Genomic DNA, 17,157 nt, shown 5'->3' on the forward strand with positions numbered 1-17,157 from the left:
ACGTCAGTCTTAACTCTCTAGGGATGTCTATGAGACCAGCTAAGGTCTCAGCCTTAGCAATACAAAATATGTTCTCCAGAACAGCAGGAAGTCAGGCAGAACAGAGGTTAAAATCTTTCTTTCCTTTTTCTCCAGTCATGGGAAAAACAAAATCCCACCACAAAACAACAGTAAAAGACTACATCTCTCTTTCCTGAACTTTTATGGTCATTTCACAAAAGATCCATCTGAAGATCCATTTCCTATTGGAAACTGCCTATTCTAATTGAGCTGCAGCACTTCTGTGACATGCTGATCACCTGGACTGCTCTGTTTGGGACCAGTCATGCTGGCTGAAGAAGATGAGAAGACACATACGAACATGAATGCTGTGCTAACAGCACAGGATGAAACACAAACACCTTACGAAAACAAAAGCCCAGAAAACTGTGGGCCTTTTCATCATTTTAGGAGTAAATGCAGAAAGCCCCTGTACCTCTTCCAGAGTAGCCGCAGTGTAAACCAAAACCACATTCCTTGTTCAGGTTCACTCGGCAGTACTGTACCAACTGAAGCTGGTGGCAGTGTTAAGAACTGACATAAAAGCAGTACTCCAGATGGCTCTGAAAACACTGGTGGCAACGTGCAGACCGCCATCCGCAGAGCTCCCGGAAGACGACAGCAAAGCTCATTTGCAAAGATATCAACTCCAGAACCCTATGTTTACTTGATTTTCCCATGTTTGTTCACAGATGAGAGAGTGGAGGTCAGAGCTGCCTGGGGAACACAGATGGGAGGTGGATATAACCAGCACAAACTATCAGTGTGGATTTAGCAGTGTCAGTTTAGCAGTGTGCTCCTGGGAACTGCTGTCTGAGAGCATCTACCTTTCCTAGCACTCCTAAGAGACACTGACAAAAATTGCACTGCACTTTCCACCATGGTCGGTGCTCCTTATCTCAGTGCCTGTGATCTGCCCTTCACTGCCAATGTGGGAAATAAGAAGAAATTAAGTTCAGCAAGCAGAAGAGGAACACAGCACCAGTCACACAGGGAAAAGCTTTTCCATGACCTTCACAGGTTTGCAGACTACAAGTACGAGCAGCAATCCCAGTTATCAGAAGTTACTTACAGCTAAGCAGTTTCAGTATTCATTTTTAAACTAAAAAAGAAAAAAAACATTACTGTCTGTCTCCCTCTAAAAATTTTGAGTTAAATAGGTTTTCCTATTTCAGCAGGCTATATTTAACAAGACTGATTATTCACTGGGAACAAAAGCAATAAATAGCCTTTTGGGAAGAAAAACTATTTGGGGAAGGCAAAACTAAAAAAGATACACAGTGGCTACCAAGCCAAACTATAGGTGGAGTGCGTTACAGATATTTTTGAGCTGAATGGAAGGAACTTTATTACTACATTATCACAGGCCAAATTACATGCTGCTGTCTGCTGAGCACAAAAAAAAAAAAAAAAAACAACCCAAAATACTAGCTGCCCAAATGAGATTTTGAGTTATTAAGAAGGAGAAACTTCAGCTCTTTTACGTGTATCTGAGAAGGGGCTGATAGGAATGAAGACCATACTGCCAATCAATGAGGAGGAGAAAAGCCTCTATGTGAGAAGGATGCCAGATCCATTTCAACTCCAAGGACATTTAGGAAAGCAAAGCCTAAGGATACACATGGTGCAAAGGAGCCTTATCTACTGAATAGCTGAATAAATAACCACACTGAGAGCACGCTAACTCCAGTTCAGGACTGCCTGACTCTGATCACATCTTCTCAGGCTCAGAACAAGTCCAGACTCACCCAGGCCTGTCTGACCAGTACAAAAGAGGAGGTAGTTCTGTCTGCACTGGAGCTGGACCCAGTCCACACCAAAATACGTCTCAAATTTATTTGTCCCACAAGACAGCCAAAAGTTCAGAACTACATACAGGAGGAAAAAGGAGAAGTCATGCTATTTTCTTTTTTTTCAAAGTTCAAGCATATTTTTTACTGTAAGCGTTCTTGTAATCTGCTTTCTGGCTTTAGAGCAATGTTTGAGTCAAAATCCTGCCCCACCTCCCCCTTCCAAAAAAGAAAAAAAAAAAAAAGAAAAAAAGAAGATAGTCAAAACTAAGAAAACACTACAAGGCTCCTACCACCACAGGCTGTAGGAGTCAGGTGCTATTCCTGCTGCCCTCCTCTGAGGGGACTGCTTGCAAGAGTGACCAGTGACACAGAAGCAGTGCAACCGAAAAAGAAACAACTCAGAACTTAATTAAAACACACTACAGGCAGCATGTCAGTAACCAGTCAATTGTCAGAGAAGGTAATGGAGTAATACATTTTGTCACGGAAAGTTAACGGTTTCACATGCATATCTTGAAATATTGGGTCATGCATAGGGGACAGAGACTGATGAGCTGTAAGGAATCACACTTCGGGATGCTTTCTGTTATAAACTGCTCACTTCCTTGTCTTTACTGTTGAAAGAATGAGCTCTTCCTACCTGCTCAAATAGCTTTCAGTTTTCCACATGGAAGAATTCAGTTCCACATCAGGCGCCATTTTGTCGGACAGCCCCTCTGCTGCTGTCTGTCACACAGCAACAACAAGGAACAAAATACTGGTGGAAAGTTTCAACCTCTACTGCCATACCAACACCCATCTCTGATGTCGTGGGCCAACATCATAAAACAGAAGGCATTACCTTCAGAGCAGCCCTTGTAAATGCCGTACCTTACAACATTAACAAGCAACTACGCCTTTCCTGAAGCCGTCTGCTTCTTTTCAAAGGGAGCAGACTAGGTACAAAAATACTCAAAATGTTTCAAGTATAAGCTGAACAGGGACAAGTGATGTGGCTCTCCGTACCAGCAGATACCATGAGTGTTTGGGAGCGTACTAGATCAATATCACTGAAGTGGCCATTTGTTGGGAACGCTGATTGCTGAAGCAAAGCAACATGAGTCCTACAGCCTGTCTGGAACAGTCAACAGACTTGCAGACTCGCTGTCTCCTCACTTTCATATTTTTGAATGTAATAGAGCAGTTGTGCTTTTAAAAAGACACAGAGAAAACGTAAAGAGAAACTCAAGGTATACAGGGAAATTTTACCATGAGTGCTTCCTAATGGCCACTTTACTGAGAAACATCAAAGCAACGCTAAAGGAGAAGTTCAAAGTTAAGACATAATTCTTTTCTGTGTGCTCTGAAAGGTAAAATGGTTGACCAAAGAGAATCGTACAGCTCATTTATTGAGCTCAATTACCAATCTTAATTAGTAAACAAACTTGATAATAAATTTAATAACAAAGCACAAGCGTTCAGTGAGAAGTGGGATTGGCTGTAATTTCAGTATTAAATGAAAAGGAAAAAACCTGCAGGAAATTGAACCTGTTATCGCATTATTGCGTGCTGTATTAATACTCCTTACCTGATAAGAACAATTAATGAATAGATATGCTGAAGTCACGAGTAAATTTCTCACAACATTATGGGTCGTACAATTTAAATGTAAGGCTTTTGTTTCCTTTAAGACATAATCCATGCAGTGTGTTAACACTGCAACTGATTGATGACACTGCGGTCCTGCATTTCCTTCTCGTGACACAGAAAACTCCAACTACCATGGAGAAGCAATGTAAATATAATGAAATTCTGTACAATCAATATCAGCAATAAAAACACTCCCCCTTAGGAGGCAGGCAGTGTAGGTGAGCTTACTGACTTGCATGTTTCTATGCAGAGATCATCTCTGAACAAGGAATATTAAATTCCACGTACCTCTTCACTCCCTAATCAACCTCATATTCAAGATACTTTGCATAAATGTGATATTTCATGCATGCTAAATAGTGTTAAATCTACTTTACGGCATCCAGGTTACAAATGTAATGATATGTAATATCATAAAACATTTACAGCACTACTGTCTCATTATGCTGGTCAAGGTACAAGCTGTCAACCCCGTGAGTCTCATCTTCACCAGCCCCTCATTTGACCACGTGGTCACTTAGGTGTCTTCTGCCTCAAATTTCTTTCTTAATAAAATACAGAGAATCACTGCATCTCTGGCTTCAAAGTGAAGTTTTCAAACAAACCAGCATTGAGTAATGGATAAAATGAGGAAATAATTAAATATATAAATAAAAGAATTTTACGAATATGAGAGAAAACAGACTAAGATTGGTTCCCACTCCAAGAAGCATAAAAACCAAACAAACCATGGCTCACCAGACGTGATGTATTACAACCCACAGCAATGTTCGCACTAAGAGTGTGTGTGTGAGAGAAGCTTCAAAGGCACTTAAGAGGAAGGCTGTGCAGGCAGAGAAAACAAATGCCAGTCTACGACTGCAGCATGTAAGCACCTCACAAATCTTTATGTACACTCATTGGCACTATGAAAGCAATGCCACACCAAGACAGCAGCACAGTATATAAAGAAGATTCATAAAGAGGCTCAAAATCACACAATGGCAAAGCAGGAATGCAAATCTTGGCCTTGTGAATCCTGGGAACATGTGCACAAAGCCCCTCCGCAGCAAGCAGCGTGGTGAGGCACTGCTGCACACTGTATTGGAAGTCTTTCCTCAAAACTTTCAGTCAAATCTCCACTGATTTTTGCAATCAGTGGTTTCTTCTCATAATGAAGCAGGCATATAATTTTAACTTGATTTTGTGAGAATTACTGTAATTGCCATCTCTGGAATAATAGATATGCATATAAAGAAATGGCTTTTCTCTTGCATTTTCCATCGGAAAATTTCATTTCTCTGTTAATGCATTAAGATATTTCACTATGCCATTTGCTTCCAACTTGCAATATTCACAAAATACCATCTTCAAATGAATTTCCTGTAAACAGTTATTAGTTTACCACTGAACTAATACCAATAAAATCAATAGGCTGTGACCAGATCTTTTCTATAGCATAGGAAGCCACCTTAGGGACCGTTCAAAAAAATACTTACGGTGATGTGCCCCAGACCATAAAAATAAGAGGAAAGTTACTGAGTCAGTTCTTCCCGCATCTGTGCAAAATGACGGCCTGCCTGCAAGCCAGCAAAGTTCTCACTGAAAATGTGAAGAGGCACAGGACACGCACGTGGGGCTTCTTCTGTAGGGGATGCGGGGAAGTCAGTATTGAAGTTTCTAATGGGGACATAGTAGGAGGAAGTTTGTTCAAACTGTCTAACATGAACCAGAGCATGTCCTTAGCCAGTGATTGTCTTACCCATGCTAGAAATGTGTTGAGCAGTGTATCTGCTAGCCATCACGGCTATACATCTGCTGTCCCTAGCACAGATGTATTCAGGTTTCTAAACAGATGCCTTGGATTAGTTTAATTTGCCCTTCCAGACAGGAGTAGCCATGACAGCAAGGCAGTGTTTGGACAACAACATGTCCATGCCCTCGTGCAGCAGTCCCCACTCACCTGGCCCCGCAGAGCCATGGGAAAGGAGCAGAAGGAAACACGGATTTCTGAGCAAACTGAAATTGGCAAGATGCACATGAAGGCAAACAGCAGCTGTGGTATTTGATGTTGTTGGAGCTGTTTTTAATGCTCCTATAGTTCAGATATCAAGAGATGATTCTCTATTCTTAAGTATCGAGTCACACTCTGGAAGCCTGAAAATGCTTAGCACAGCTACTCTGTTTCTTATGTACCACAATAAACAAACTTGCAAAGGGGCTGGATTCTAAAAGCCAGTGCAAAGAAAGGGAAGGAAAAAAAAGCAAAAAAAAAAAAAAAAAGGCAGCGGCCCACACAGCATCAAATGCTGGTAGGCTCAGAGCTAAACAGCAGATGATTCTTACTGAATAACTGCCCTAGATTTTGCAAACAATACAGGGGACAAAAATAGAAACCCATTTACATATTGCTGTTAATAACTTTATTTATAGTGTCACAGCTAGAGCACAATAACTGCAGCCATGGCTTAACTTAAAAGCCATTCACTGGGACAGAGTCAGACAGAGACTGTTTTCCCAGCCCTTATGCAACTGAAAAAAAATCCTGCTGACAGCAGCCGGTCAACAGAGCCCTCACAAACAGAATGGACAAAAGTTAGCAGTGCTCAAATGTGGAAGCAAACCACCCCCAGGATCACACTGGCCTCTGCCCCCTCCTGCTCACTTCAAACCCCTGTGGTTAATGAAGGATCAGGGGGGCTGGAAAACCCTGCTGATCTATTTTTGCTTCAGTTTGAGCCTCGTGATAGCATCTTATGGCACAATTTACTGTTGTCTTCCTTTTTATTTTTTATTTTTACTAAGAAATTCAGTTGTGGCTCAGACAAAGTCAGCAACTACAGTACAAAAGGATGCGTGTCTCACATTTAGGAACATCCCCACCACATCTGCGCTGCCTGGGAGGTGGCTCTTGCCAAATCTTTGTTGGGATCCCATATTGCAGCCAGCTAAAACCCCACATCAGCCATGCACATCTTTAAGGAACAGAGGACACACAGCAACTTGCAGACTGTATTCTTCCAACATTCTGCAAAAGCCGGCTCTAAATAAATAAATGGAGCAGGGAAACTGTCACGACCCTCACGCCTGCAAGAAGTGAGAAAACATGGCTCTGATTTTCTCCCTGCCTGAATGTAGCGTGAGCTGGACAACAGACTATTTTGGATGGGGAACGGGGGTGTCCTCAGAACCTTGTGCTGCAGCTGCTCATTATGTATAAAGCACTCAGAATAATTAGAGGCAGAGGCAGGCGGCACCACGCTCTGCCCTGCTGATTTCGGTTCTCTCTGTGACACAGGATAGTGGGACTCAAGACAGATCAAGAGAATACAGCTTTTATGATCTTCCTCTAAAAACAATCCTTGAATCGGCAGAAGAAGGCAATTTAGAAGACGTGAAATAAAGTGCAAAGAAATCACTTAAATAAACCGGTGAGTGCACATCTCTAAGTGAAGTACAGTGATCCAATATATCTTTATCAAGTCGGTGTTCTCTGGGCTTCTGTATTATAGAAATGTAGCCCAGGATGATTCTCATCACACACGTCATTTTGCAGTGGGTGAACAAATGCTGCCACCTTCCTATACTGATCTCAGAATCCCAAATTCCCTCAGAATTCCCCGTATCATCCATCCTTAAATATGACTTCAGTTCCGTACAGTTGTCCTCCAACACTTTTTCCTTTTTTCATTCCAGTTCTTTATAGACTTTCAGAGAACACACTGTTTTTGGCTTATTCCCTCTGCCATTATATACTTCCAAGGAAAAGGAGCTCAGCAGGAAAGTCACAGCTGCAATTTCAAGCTTTGTAAGAAATTAGTAATCGCTTCTGATTTCCGTAACAAAATTTTATTCTGTTTGCAGCTGAAAATGACAAAGAACTCTTGTACATCCAAAAGAGAACATCACTTACTCTTGATATTCTGTAATTCAAACTTGCCCTGCACTGGACTTGTCATCCTAAACTGTGACTTGGGGGCTGCTGCTCTGCAGAAGGGAAGATTCTTAAGGAAGAAATGTACAGGAGACATGGTTTCCTTCTCCTTTTTAATTAAAACAAAGTGAAACTATTAACTCAAGAAGTCTTTTTCTTTTGCCTGGAAAGAAAATAAATCCTATAAATAAGTTTACAGTAGTTTTGAATATAATCCAGAACAGAAGACTCCAAATGAAACAGAATAATTATACTTGTATGGATCACCATTTGGCTCCTGTTAAAGTCTGAACCATAATTAGAAGTGCTCAAGTTCACCTGAGCAGAAGCCAAAGCTTTGTTTGATTGGTTGTACAAACTGATTCTTGCTAGCTAATTCTTTGGAAGCAACCCCTGCAGAAAGCAGCAGCACCTTGGTGTGCATGCTCCCCAGGCTTGACGCTCTCCACCAGAATTGTTATGGCCACCCACTGCCTAAATCAGTACGAGGCTCTTCTCCATTCTTTCATCTCCTTTTCTGCAGCCATTGCTAACAACTTTTGCTAACAATCTGCTCCTTGCTTTCCAAGGCTTTTGGGGCTTTCCTGTAATTTTTGCCTGATCACCACGGCACAAATATCTCAACAGCTCCATAACATACATCTCTCACCCCTTAGCGTTCTAGAGTGCTACAAAGCCTCTCTTCAACATGCTGCTGCATTCAGCACTGATGTATGGGTCCCCCAGGCCCTTGAGACAACTGAAATTAAGTGGTTGTCAGGAGAAGGAGAGTTGTCCCTATTAGCAACACATTCCCTGCAACGAATGTGAAGTGGTGTTGGTGTATTAACAGAATCTGTAAGAATTCTTGATAAAGATAAAGCAACTGCACCCAAAACAATAACAACAAAAAACAAGTGAGCTGTCTTGGTGGATCAACAACCTGTCAATATTCTGAGAAAATTCCCAGCTGCCTCACACCTACCTATGAACCCCTTAACGTGGAAGGGCAAGCTGTAATTCCAGCAATTGAAGACAGAGAAAGCGATTTCTTGATGTTCTTGCAATGGATCAAAGCTGTGGTCATCCAGACTTCTGTGTCACCAGCCATGTGCTATGATATTCTCTGCCACACAAGTCTAGCTGAGAATATTTTGCTGAAAGTCACAGAGCTGGAGGAGCATCCTGCATGAGCAGTCACTGCACAAGGGCTTGGGGGTCAGCTCTATGTGACTGAGGTAGAGGAAATTGGTTTCAAGCCCACATCACCCTTCTAAATATTTAAAGGATTCATCTAGGGCTCTGGCTCAAAGAGGAACATGGATATCACCAACATCCTTAGAATCCTTCTCATTACTGCTCAGCTCACTGTCTGAAGCAACCTGTTCCTAGACTAGTTCCTACAACAGCCAGTACCAGCCTGTTCCCAGCTTTTTAACCTCTCATTTTCAAGGAAAATTAATGAAAAAGAAGAAGTTAAAAAAAAATACACCATGACTTTCAGCAACTGGAGGACATAGCCTCAAGGGAGCAAAGCACTGACTTGAATCACAGGATGTCAGACCTCTCAAGAGCTCCTCTCCACTAATTGGTTTCAGGTTTGGCTCTTCCTTATAATTTATCCAGTATATAAATTATATATAGATCAGTGAGAACAGATGCACATTGTTGTTGACGGATTTAAATACAGTGTTAGACAAGTTAATCCATCCCCACCAAATACTGTGCCCCTGCTCTATAGCTTCTGTAAAAGGAGTGCTTTAAATAGTTGTGCAAAGTTCAGTGCATTACAGAATAAAAAAGTTTAACTGATTTTGCTTTTCAGTCATTATAGTCTATGGAGGAAGCAAAAAGGTAGGATGATTTTAACAAGAACCTCTTCAAATGTTATTATATAAGCTCAGTGTTCTTAAAACCACTTTGTATGTTAACTACATGACACAGTAATTGATTAAGTGAAAGTTAACCAAGTTTTTACAAGTAAGACTTTATAAAGTTTTGATCAGAAATGACTTTTTTTTCCCCCCTTCCTTAAGGTGACTGTAGAGAAGACTGAAAGTAGATTAGTTTAACAAACTTTCTTTTTTAACTATACACTTAATGCAATTGCTTTTATTATCCGACCAATCAGCAGTGAAATTTGCTTTTTTTTAATAAAAAATATTTCTAGTACACCTGAAGGAAAAAGAGAAACCAAATAAACTTGACGAGGTAAAATTCTGCTCTGTAAACTTCTGCAGGCACCTTCATTATTCTCTCCAAATTACTATTCACAGTATTTCATCATTAAAACATCTAACACTCTTCAATCCATCACCCTGCGAACTTCACAGACCCTTGGGTGTGAATTATACATCACAGGCTCTCCCTAATTGCTGATGGCTTGCTGGTGGCTGCAGATCTGCAGTCACCTGGCATGCTGCACTATTGGGCTGTTGCCTTTGTTACAACACATGTGTTTAAGTAAAGCAACCAGCAGGGTGTCCTGCCACCTGTTATTTATCTGTTTTGTTCTTCAGAGGATACAAGACTCTTTCGCGCCCCAGAAGGCACCAGGGGCTCCCAGGAGAGACCAAGATCACAGTATATTCTCAGTTCAAAGAGAAGGATCTGCAGACAGACAGATGAATGCTTAAACAAGATAGCATGCATTTGTTCTTCTGAGAGGGTGCTGAGCACACACACAAATAGGCAGAATCAATAAAATATAAAACCTGTTCTATTCTGTGACTTAAAATTTTCAAGACTGAACCATTGACATGTATTGAAAAGAGAGTGATATTGAGTTGAATTGTGTCCTGAAGTATTAACATCTAAGCTTATTGCACAGTTTCAATATCAAGCTCAGACATAATAAAGACTGTAAAAAAAACCAAATTGCTTTACACACTGGTTTCAGCTTAAATGCTTTTCTCCAAAAGACACTGATTTTCCTCTCAAAAACAACAAATACTTCAGGTAGAGCTAAGAAATTTGTGGTAAGTACAAAGTAATTGACCATCAGCCGGGGGGTTGGACTAGATGATCTCTTGAGGTCCCTTCCAACCCCTATGATTCGACGATCACCCATTGGTGAAACCTGCTTTGATGCTTCCTAAAAATTATTATCTTAAAAAACAAACAAACAGAAACAAATAATTACACTTTCTGTAAAACTAAACAGCTAACATTTGCTCTAGACAGACACAGGTGAAGTTCAAGAAGCTAGCTCTTGACAGGGAAACAGAAGAGTTCCTGAAAAAGTAAAATTCACTGCTGCCACTTGGGGAAAGGCTGATCACTCCCCTCCTACTCACTTTTCTCAGCCTACAACCTGAACCAGAATTACGGCAATTTAATGCGGAGGACACCTTCACCCACATGAAACCCACACAGTTCTCCTCCATCTACCTCCAAAAATAACTTACTGCTGCATAGGCCTGGAATGAAGAATAGCAGGTAGAGGTCTTGTTAACTTGACAGTGGGAACCAATCAACCAGGCCATGAAAGCGTTTCAGGCCTCCAGCTCAGGAAAGATGTGGAGCTGTCGGAGCAAGTCCAAAGGAGGGCCACAAAGGTGATCAAAGAGCTGAAGCACCCCTCCTAGGAAGACAGGCTGAGGGAGTTGGGCTTGTTTGGCTTGGAGAAGGATCCAGGGAGTCCTCACTGCAACCTTCCAGTACTTGAGGGAAGATTACAAACAGGAGAGGAGCTGACTTTTTACACAGGCTGACAGTGACAGGACAATGGAGAATGGCTTTATGCTAAGAGGAGAGATTCAGGTTAGATGTTAGGAAAAATATCTTTAGAGTGAGGCACTGGCATAAGCTCCCCAGAGAAGCTGTGGATGCCCCATCTCTGGAGGTGCTCAAGGCCAAGCTGGATGGGGCCCTGGGCAGCCTGAGCTGGTGGGTGGCAACCAGCCCACAAAGGAGGGTTGTAACTAGATGATCTTTAGAGTCCTTTCCCACCTAAGCCATTCTACAACTCTATAACAGAGTTATCGGTGCTGCCTTTCCTTAGCAACGTGCCTTTCCATTGATATTAAAGCTTTGAATGAGACAATAAATTATTGGGGAAAATTTTGAAAAAATCCAGAGAAGAACATCCACAAATGTATACATTTCCTTAATATAGTTTTATTTATGGAAGATGGTAAAATTAAAAAAATTAAACTGGTTTCTGCTTAGCTTCAATAACCTCTCATGACAAAAAGCACAAAAACAGAAAACAGATGAGCTCCTGAAGAAAAGCAGCCAATTGGCATAACTGCCCCCAAAAGACAGTCTGACCCTGACTGGAGAGAATATGCCTCATTATAAACACATTTAGCATTTCAGAAGGCATTTTACTGTTAGCAAGTTGGAAGAAGCAGCCCCATGCCTGTGCTCACCAACTGGAATACACCATTTAGAAGTGCACTGCTTTCAACTGGTATGTGCCATTACAGCTCTGCTCTGGGAACATTCCTACGAGCTACAATCAGAGCTCATCCTTGCACTGCTATTAATATTGATAACTCTTAACTCCAAGAAGTATTAAGACTGGACATCCTATGTACAGGAACAGTGGAAATAAGGAGGAGAAAATAGTTATTTTTGTTGTGATTCTTGAAAACATGATACACAATTACATAGAAACTTGCAATCCAAGAGTTTAATGCGCTTTGTAAGCAAGTAATTAAGCATCACAATGCACATAAGGTGAAGAGTTTAAGTTGACATGGCTGGATCGAACATTCTGACACTCAGCCAAAGTGCAACTGTTTAGTCATTTTTAAGGAGATTTTCTGGAGTTAGAATATTATTAGAACAGAAAAGTAGTTAAAAATGGTTTTCATTTACAAAGCTGAAAGCAAATAGACTGTTTTATTTCTGTGAATAGTTTAGCTCAAGTTGTCAAGATGCTTAGAAAACTCTGAGATCAGGTTAATGTTGTTGAGTATATGATTCATAAGAATTATGCAAAGGACTGAAAAGAGGAAACTGTCACTTTCACCATGCTTACATGTTGGCCCTAAAATAAACTTCTTAAAACAGTTCATCAAAGGAATTTCAACGACAAAGCCAACCTTTATCCCTTCACAGAGGACTTCAAGTCTCCTTTTACAGCACAGAGATTACTATATTTGGCCAAACCTAGATAACATTAAAGCCATTATCTCTACAGAAAAACACTATAAATAGTAAACGTAAAACATTTTAAATTCCGCCTAGGAAGCATTTCAGTAAACAGTATTATCTATGAGTATTTTAGGGTTTGTCTATCAGACATAATCTCATTCATGATAAAGTAAACTGCTTTACTTACATAATTCACCCTTGTTGTTTGCCCAAAATTACTTGCATGGTCTTGGGAACTCCTTTCCTGATTTCATTTGACAATAGACTTTATATTTAACACACATATGTGGGAAAGGTCACGTCACGCTCTACCGTTCTCTGTTTGTCAAAGTTAATTCTCATTGAATACATCAGGATAAAGAATGGTTTCATTCCTTGTTCAAAGGGTTTGTTCATTTGCATCTCAAAAGACAGTATTAACCCCAAACCTTCATTTTAGTTTCATCATCACCCTAATTTCTTCAGAAGAACATAATCTTGAAACAGATTTTGCTGCCAAAACGACAGGAAATTATATTTTCATTGTGGATAAATTAGTCTCTGAATTTTACTTTCCATAACAATAAGCAGGAGATTATGAACTCTTTCACAGGAAGTCTTGATAAGGTTCTGAAAAGGTTTGCTTTTATCCATTCAGGTCAGAGAGACATAAAAACATCACCTTTCCCCCCACAGAGATAAACTAACCCCTGAGATAAATGTAACACAGTAAGCAATAATAGCAGAAATGCCCTTATTAACGGATCATGACTGTGTTTTACAAACCTACTGCTGGCATCTGGAAAAGATCTTTCTACATTGTTTGATGTTGGGTTGTGTTGGCTTTTTTTTTTTTTTTAAGGAAAAGAAAAAGTATGTTTCAAAACATCACAGTAGAACTGGTCATTTAAAGACTCCACATTTTAAAATAGAGACAAAGCAAAAACACACAGCAACTTCACATACTTTCAGCATAATGTTTTCTGCCGGTAGAGTGGTTTGGGTTTGTTTTTTAAATGAAATTAGAGGTGGTCCCAAACACCCAGGCCCAGTCATTCCTGGAAATAAGAGTATTTAATCTTGTCTGATACAGAATGTTGCAAACCCCTTCTCCCACTCAAAATATCAAAGCAGGAGCAGGGTTCTGCTCTCGGGCCTCTGGAGCTGCAGCCTCCACACTGATGGGGAAATCTGCGAGCAGCTTGAAGAGCCAGTAAAACAGTCAAGGCATTACAACAGCAATCTTAACAGTGAACAAAAATTCCCATTTGTTATACTTCCATAGAATCACAGAGTGGATTAGTGGGTAGGGATGGTGATAGGAGGGTGGTTGGGCTAGATGATCTTGTAGGTCCCTTCCAAACTAGTGTCTCTATGCTTAGGTTGGAAGGAACCTCAAAGGTCATCTAGTTTCAACCCTCTGCCACAAGCAAAGTTGCCAACCACTATATCAGGCATCACCTTTCATTGACAATCTGCTTTTTCAACTTATCCAGGACAGTGGGGATAGGGAACCACTGCCTATGGCGACTGGTGGAGGGAAACACGTGTCTCTGCACATATACACACAGACCTTCCCACCTCTGCAAACCATGGAGGAAATGCTTCTGCTCATAAATCAGCAACAGGAAGCTAGACTCAATGGTTGGGCACAGCACCCTTCACATGCCTCTCAATTGCCTTGACACAATAACCTCTAGCACATAAAAGCTCAGATCTTATGACATTTTTGAACAGTGACAAAAACAAAACAAAATTGCTTGGAGCGTCCTAATGTCAAAACCCTCCCCTGGCGCATTTCCCCATAAGTAACATGCACTCTTGCTTTTCTTCAGCCAATTCATTAATCCACATTGTTGAGGCACTACCCCCACCACCAGTGTTTCCAGGTGCATGTAAATGCTTCAAAACCATTCACAGTAATTCCCAACACGGGTGGTTTCAGAGCACCCAGACAAAAGCAAAGGCTCCATACTCAACTCCTAGTGTGAAATGAGTCATTTGTACCAAATTGTGTTTCCTTTTTCAATATTCATACTTAGTTATTCATTTCCCAAAAGTATACAAATATGAGATGTTCCTAAGTTACCTCCTCTTTGCTCTCAGTACATGTGGGTAAAAGCTATGTGATGCTGTCACCTGGTAAACTGAAAGAAAGTAGGGAAAAAAAAGTGTGTGTTGAATACTGAACTTGTTTTGCATTTGTTAACTTATTATTAATTTGTTTTTGCTAATTTGGTAATATAATTAAAACAAAATTTCAAAGAAGCATAATTCTAAACAAGTTATAATCTTTTCTAGGATTTAACTGTGATGAATGAGTTTTAGACCTGCAAATAATGATATACGGAAACAATAAAGAATAGAATACAATACTGATTAGTCTCATGTCACATTCAATGACTTGTGTTCAATTTGAATGTCAGGCTGACCTTTGAGTACTGGAAAGAAGTAATTTCTCTATTACAAAATTCACAAATGCCATCTATCATAAGAAGTTTACACATCTACTCGAACAACTTGAGGGCAATAAAGGAAAAAACTGAATGTAAAGACTGAAGACATCTACTGCAACTCATACTCCACCATGGTCACTCTGGGAAGGCTCTTCCCCTCACCCTTGTATTGTCATAATTATATTCTTAAACGTTCAATAGAAAACCATTACAAATATTTTACAGCTGATGACGTATTTGCCTTCAATATTGCAAGTGGATCTTTTCCAGTTTGCCCAGCCACAACCAAAATCACGAAAGGCCAAACTAAAGTTGGCCCAAGCCAGTTCAGACTTGCCCTGATTTCAGTGAGTTTCATAGCAGATTCCACAGTGAGCAACCCCCTCTCAATTCTCCATTTGTCTGTTACCTTTCCACTCCACCCCCAGTGCTAAGGAAATGTCAACTTGCTGTAGCCTTCAAAGTCTGCCCCAACTGGGCTCTGCAATTCATCCCATGGAAGGAGGAATCCATCTTTAACCTGCATCCCTTCACGATTTATCAGAAGGGTGCTTCTTACTGCCGAAAAAATAATCAAATTTAAATATTCCACTTTCTCAAAACCACCAAGACACAGTCCAGGAGAAAAGAAAAAAAAGTTAACTTTAGTTAAAGCTGCTTCTCAAAGGAAGACATTGCAGACATGTGGCAATTCTCCTGCCCTATAAACAAACTTACATAGTCAATTGGTGACACTCCAAACTGCTTTGACACGAATTTTGGAATATGTGCTGCTGCCATCTCCATCCCTGGGCCACAAGTGCCAAGCACTGGGAAGGTCCCTCCTCCATAGCAGCAGCAAGACAGGCTGCTCTTCTTACCTGACATTGTCATGCTTCTGGATGTAGATCTTATGAAACATCATATCTTCCTGCTTGGCGTTAATGTCAGCTTTCATCTCCATGGCAACATGTCGAGGAAGTACAGAGAGCAGGAGACGCTCCTGTGGAGTCAGACAGATGAAGCAATTAAAGCACCTGCTGCCCAGTTAACAAACACACTTTGGTCCGCACTGGGGTAGAATGAAGTCACCACTTTGGGGTGACAAGCACAACCAAGTGGAACCATATCCATAAACCCAGCAGCTGATCCCCTGTCAAGGTATCTGCAGTTCTGTCCTGACCCTAAAACAAGAATTCAATTATTTTAGAGTAGAAACTATTATTTTTCATCCCAGCTGCATTGTGATTGCCAGTTCTTGCAAATGTAAGATCCACACAACTCAGAAATTGCACATTCCTAGAAGGACCCTGTTACATGACACCATCTCACCTTCCACACGGTCTCTCCACACCAACATGAAGTCCTTTTTTCCATACCACCACAGGACTGACAACCCAACACCCTCAGGCACCATTTAAAATTCCTCCTTCCTCTACCTAATCATTTGAGAGCACGGTCCCAGAAGCAGGTCCAAACCTGCTCTTAGCAGGAAACAAGTCAATAGGAATGCCCCATAAAAGGAGCATGAGAAGTTAGGTCAACTATGCAATGCAGTGTTACACCCCTATACTTAAAACCACCATTGGTGCCCAGTTGAATTAAGGCCCCTACTCACCCACTCCCCTACAAGAATGCCTCCAATAACCGCCTTCTGTCATCAGCATTTCACTGCTCTCCACCCTCACTTGGAACAATTAAACTGCATTTTTATTTACTGATAATAGCTTTAGTGTGACATTCATAATACCATTTTATGAGCTGTTCCAGATGTAGTCTTGTATGCTAGGCAAAAATTAGTTCCATGACAAAACAATGACTTTCTGGTAACTTTCCTAAAAACTCACACAAAAGCTTGCTATTATTCTAAATTTGTTTGTAATTTTACGTTAAAGCTGTAGAATTTACACCTGCAGGTAATTAGCAGCCTAGGGATGTGTCTGTGTAATTCAGGGACCTCACCTGATTAATTCTGCCCATACTCTTCACTCCTTTTATTTTATTTGATTCCCACTCATACCCTTCTCCTGAACAGGAGAGTTTTGGCCATGGTTGGAGAAGGTGGTGAGCATCTCTCAGCTCCATCACAGCCCAACTTGCAGGCAGTGCTCTGGAACAGCTGAAAAATCCCAAAATCTTGCACCGCTCTCTCCTTTATTATTTTGCTTTCCCTGCAGTGAGCAGAGGGAAGAAAAATGTCCTTCCTTCCTGATGACACAGGCAACACAGAATAAACGAAGGTGCCTAACCCTATCTAACAGCTCATTAATTCTCAACAACACAGGGA

General features: G+C 40.8%; 1 protein-coding gene across 1 annotated transcript in view; it reads right to left on the bottom strand.

Moving 5' to 3' along the window:
• Positions 1-17,157, bottom strand: part of ADCY5 (adenylate cyclase 5) — a 192,309-nt gene that overhangs the window by 59,907 nt on the left and 115,245 nt on the right. The window contains exon 3 of the mRNA XM_065751180.1: positions 15,752-15,873. Coding sequence (XP_065607252.1) covers positions 15,752-15,873 — 122 coding nt within the window. The remainder of the gene's footprint in view (positions 1-15,751; positions 15,874-17,157) is intronic.

The sequence above is a fragment of the Cyrtonyx montezumae genome, unplaced genomic scaffold (genome assembly GCF_038088225.1).
Source record: "Cyrtonyx montezumae isolate F1298 unplaced genomic scaffold, pur_monq_1.0 scaffold_7, whole genome shotgun sequence".
Classification (NCBI taxonomy): Eukaryota; Metazoa; Chordata; class Aves; order Galliformes; family Odontophoridae; genus Cyrtonyx; species Cyrtonyx montezumae.